The sequence below is a fragment of the Chlorella variabilis genome (assembly GCF_000147415.1).
Source record: "Chlorella variabilis unplaced genomic scaffold CHLNCscaffold_14, whole genome shotgun sequence".
Lineage (NCBI taxonomy): Eukaryota > Viridiplantae > Chlorophyta > Trebouxiophyceae > Chlorellales > Chlorellaceae > Chlorella > Chlorella variabilis.
The window spans coordinates 1,233,048-1,235,819 of NW_005435074.1; the positions used below are offsets into that span (position 1 = coordinate 1,233,048).

General features: G+C 75.1%; 1 protein-coding gene across 1 annotated transcript in view; it reads right to left on the bottom strand.

Moving 5' to 3' along the window:
• Window positions 1-2,772, bottom strand: part of CHLNCDRAFT_53284 (hypothetical protein) — a gene marked incomplete at both ends in the record, with an annotated part of 10,650 nt that overhangs the window by 4,587 nt on the left and 3,291 nt on the right. Inside the window, 8 exons of the mRNA XM_005846480.1 lie at window positions 29-188; window positions 420-573; window positions 715-836; window positions 1,018-1,284; window positions 1,416-1,553; window positions 1,745-1,945; window positions 2,118-2,348; window positions 2,469-2,753. Of these exons, the coding sequence (XP_005846542.1) occupies window positions 29-188; window positions 420-573; window positions 715-836; window positions 1,018-1,284; window positions 1,416-1,553; window positions 1,745-1,945; window positions 2,118-2,348; window positions 2,469-2,753 (1,558 nt within the window). The remainder of the gene's footprint in view (window positions 1-28; window positions 189-419; window positions 574-714; window positions 837-1,017; window positions 1,285-1,415; window positions 1,554-1,744; window positions 1,946-2,117; window positions 2,349-2,468; window positions 2,754-2,772) is intronic.

Below are 2,772 nucleotides of genomic sequence, written 5' to 3' on the forward strand. Positions count from 1 at the left end.
GCCTGCCCGCTGGCCGGCCCACGCTCACCCGCGTAGCGCCTGAGCGCGTCGCCGTGCTGCATCACCTCGTTGTCGTAGCTGCGCTTGGCATCCTGGTACTGCCGCCGCAGCAGGCCCACCTCCTCCCGCAGCCGTGCCGCCTGGTCGGCCTGCACCGCCTGGTCGGCGCGCGCAGCCTCCGCCTCGGCCTGCGCAGGCAGGGGAGGCCGGGGGGGCGGGTGGGTGGGTGGGAGGGGAGCCAGGCGGCTCTCACAGGGGCAGGTCTCCTTGAAAGATGAGGCCGAGGCCGAGGGCCGAGGCAGGCAGACGGCCAGCAAAGCACTCGCCCGGCAGCAGGCCGCGCGCACGCAGGCGGGCATGAGGCGGCCCCACCACCAGCCCCACCCCGCGCGCCGCCCCGCCAGGCCGCGGCCACCCACCACCAGCCTCTGCTTCTCCGCCGTGAACTCTCGGTCCAGGCGCTCGCACTCGGCGGCAAACTCCTGCTCCGCCTGCTTCGCCTCCCGCACCTCGCCCTCCTTGGCGCCCACCGCTGCGCGCAGCCGCTCAATCTCCTCGTTGGCGGCGTTGAAGCTGGGGCAGGGGCAGGGTGGATGGCAGCAGGGTGGAGGGGCGTCAGCGCCGATGTTGGCAGATGGGCCCCGCACGGCGCTGCGCCCTGGCCGGCCCCCTCCGCACGTCGCCAGCCAGCCCCCAGGCGCGCGCCCGCCTCACCGCGCCGCCGCCTCCGCCTTGAACCGATCGTGGTCGCCCCGCATCGACTTGAGCGCCTCCTCGCTCGTCTTGGCCAGCATCTCAAACTGCTTGGAGTGGCCCGTGGCGGCGGCGGCAGTCTCCTGCAGGGAGGGAGGGGCGGGGCCGGGGCGGGGCGGGGTGCCGAGAAATGATGGTGATGGAGGGGGGAGCAGCAGGTACGGCAGGGGCAGTGCATAGCTACGCTGGGAAGTCGCCTGTGGTGGGCAGCCCAAACCCAACTCGCCCCGCCGGCGGGGCCCGGCCCGCCGCCCACACACCCACCTGCGCTGCAGCCAGCTCCTCACGCAGCAGCTTGACCTCCGCCGCCAGCTCGGCCTCGCGGCTGCCGGCGGCGCCGCCGCCGCCGGCCGATGCGTTGCCGCCCTGGGCGCCGCCGCCGCCGGCCGCCGCCCTGGAGTTGCGCTCCATCTCCAGCCGCGCCGCCCGCTCCTCGGCCTTGCGCACCGCCTCCTGCAGCAGCTCCACGCGCGCCTCGGCCGCCGTGGCGCGCTGCTGCGCCGCCGACAGCGCGTCGCGCAGCTGGCGCACCTGCGGGCGGGGCGGGGCAGGCAGGCAGGCAGGCAGGGCTGCTGGATGCCTGTGCCGGCGCAGGGAGGGGTGGGGGCACGTGGCCCAAGGCCTGCCAGAGCCAGCCCACAGCTGTGCCGGCGCCGCCGCACCTCCTCATCCAGCTTCTGCAGCTTCTGGGTGGCATCTGCCTGCGAGGCCTCGGACGCCTTGACGGCGCCCTCGGCGCGGCTGCGGGCCAGCGCCAGGTCGCGCTGCGCCTCCGACAGCTCGCGGGTGGAGCGCTGGACCTGCGGGGCGGGGCGGGTGGGTGGGTGGGGGGTGCAGGGCAGCACATGGTGGGTGGGCACACCAGGACCCTGGGGTCTCCAGGAGGGCAGCGGCAGCCATCCTGCAACCACACCGCAGGCGGAGCAGTGCCGCACTTGCACAAGGCGCGCTCCCTGCTCCTGCGGCCCCCCAGCGCTGCCCCTCCCCTCACCTCTTCCTTGAGCCGCGTCACCTCCCTGGCCAGCTCCCCCTCGCGGTCGGCATGCACCTTGCGCGCCGCCTCCAGCTCAGCAGCCAGCCTGAACTTGGTGCGGGACAGCTCAGTGGCCTCGGCAGACGCGCGCTGCTCCGCCGCCGTCAGCAGCCGCTTCTCCGCCTCCAGCCCCTCCGCCCGCATGCTCTCGCGCCGTGCCTGCAAGCCGCGGGGGGGAGCAGGCAGAGGGGCAGGCGCAAAGGCGGTCAGCTGGCTGCCTGTGCGGCAAGACGCAACACCTGGGAGGGGGCCGGCTGGCAAACAAGCCTGGAAATCCGCCTGGCATGGCGCAGCTGGCCGCCCGGCGCCTCTGCCTGCCCCCGCCTCTCACCGCATCGCTGGCCTCGTCTGCCGTGGCCTGCGCCTGCGCCAGCTTGCGCTCCGTGTCGGTCAGCAGCGCCTGGTGCTTGGCGTTGCTGGCAATGATGCTCTCCACCTGCTGCCGCTGCATCTCCACGCTCTCCGCCAGCCGCGTGCCGCGGTCCCGCTCAAACTCGGCCTCGGCGCGAGACCGGCTGGCCTCGGCGCGCGCCGCAGACGCCTCCTCGCGAGCGCGCGCCAGCTGCGGTGGGAGCAACACAGCAGGGCGGGGATGGGTGGGTGCCAGGGCCTGCCATCAGCACGGCCAGCCAGCCACGCAGCCAGCCAGCGGGCCCCGTTCGCCCCACGCCCCCACACTCACGTCCTTGCCCAGCATCTCGTGCGTCCTCGCCGCCTCCTGCTTGTACTCCTTGTACTGCTGCTCCAGGTCAGCGTACATGCCGCGGTAGTCGGGGCCGCCGCCCTCCCCGCCTGGTGTGCCCGCGCCCGCCGGCGTGCCTAGCGGCGAGGCGGCGCCCGCCGCGGCGCCGCCCGCTGGCGGCGGCGACTGCACCGCCGCCGAGGTGGCGTAGGCCTTGCGCGCCTGGTCCAGGTCGCTGCCGCTGCTCTCCAGCAGCTGGCGCAGCGTGTCGCGCTGGCGCACCACCTGCGAGCGGCGGCGGCGG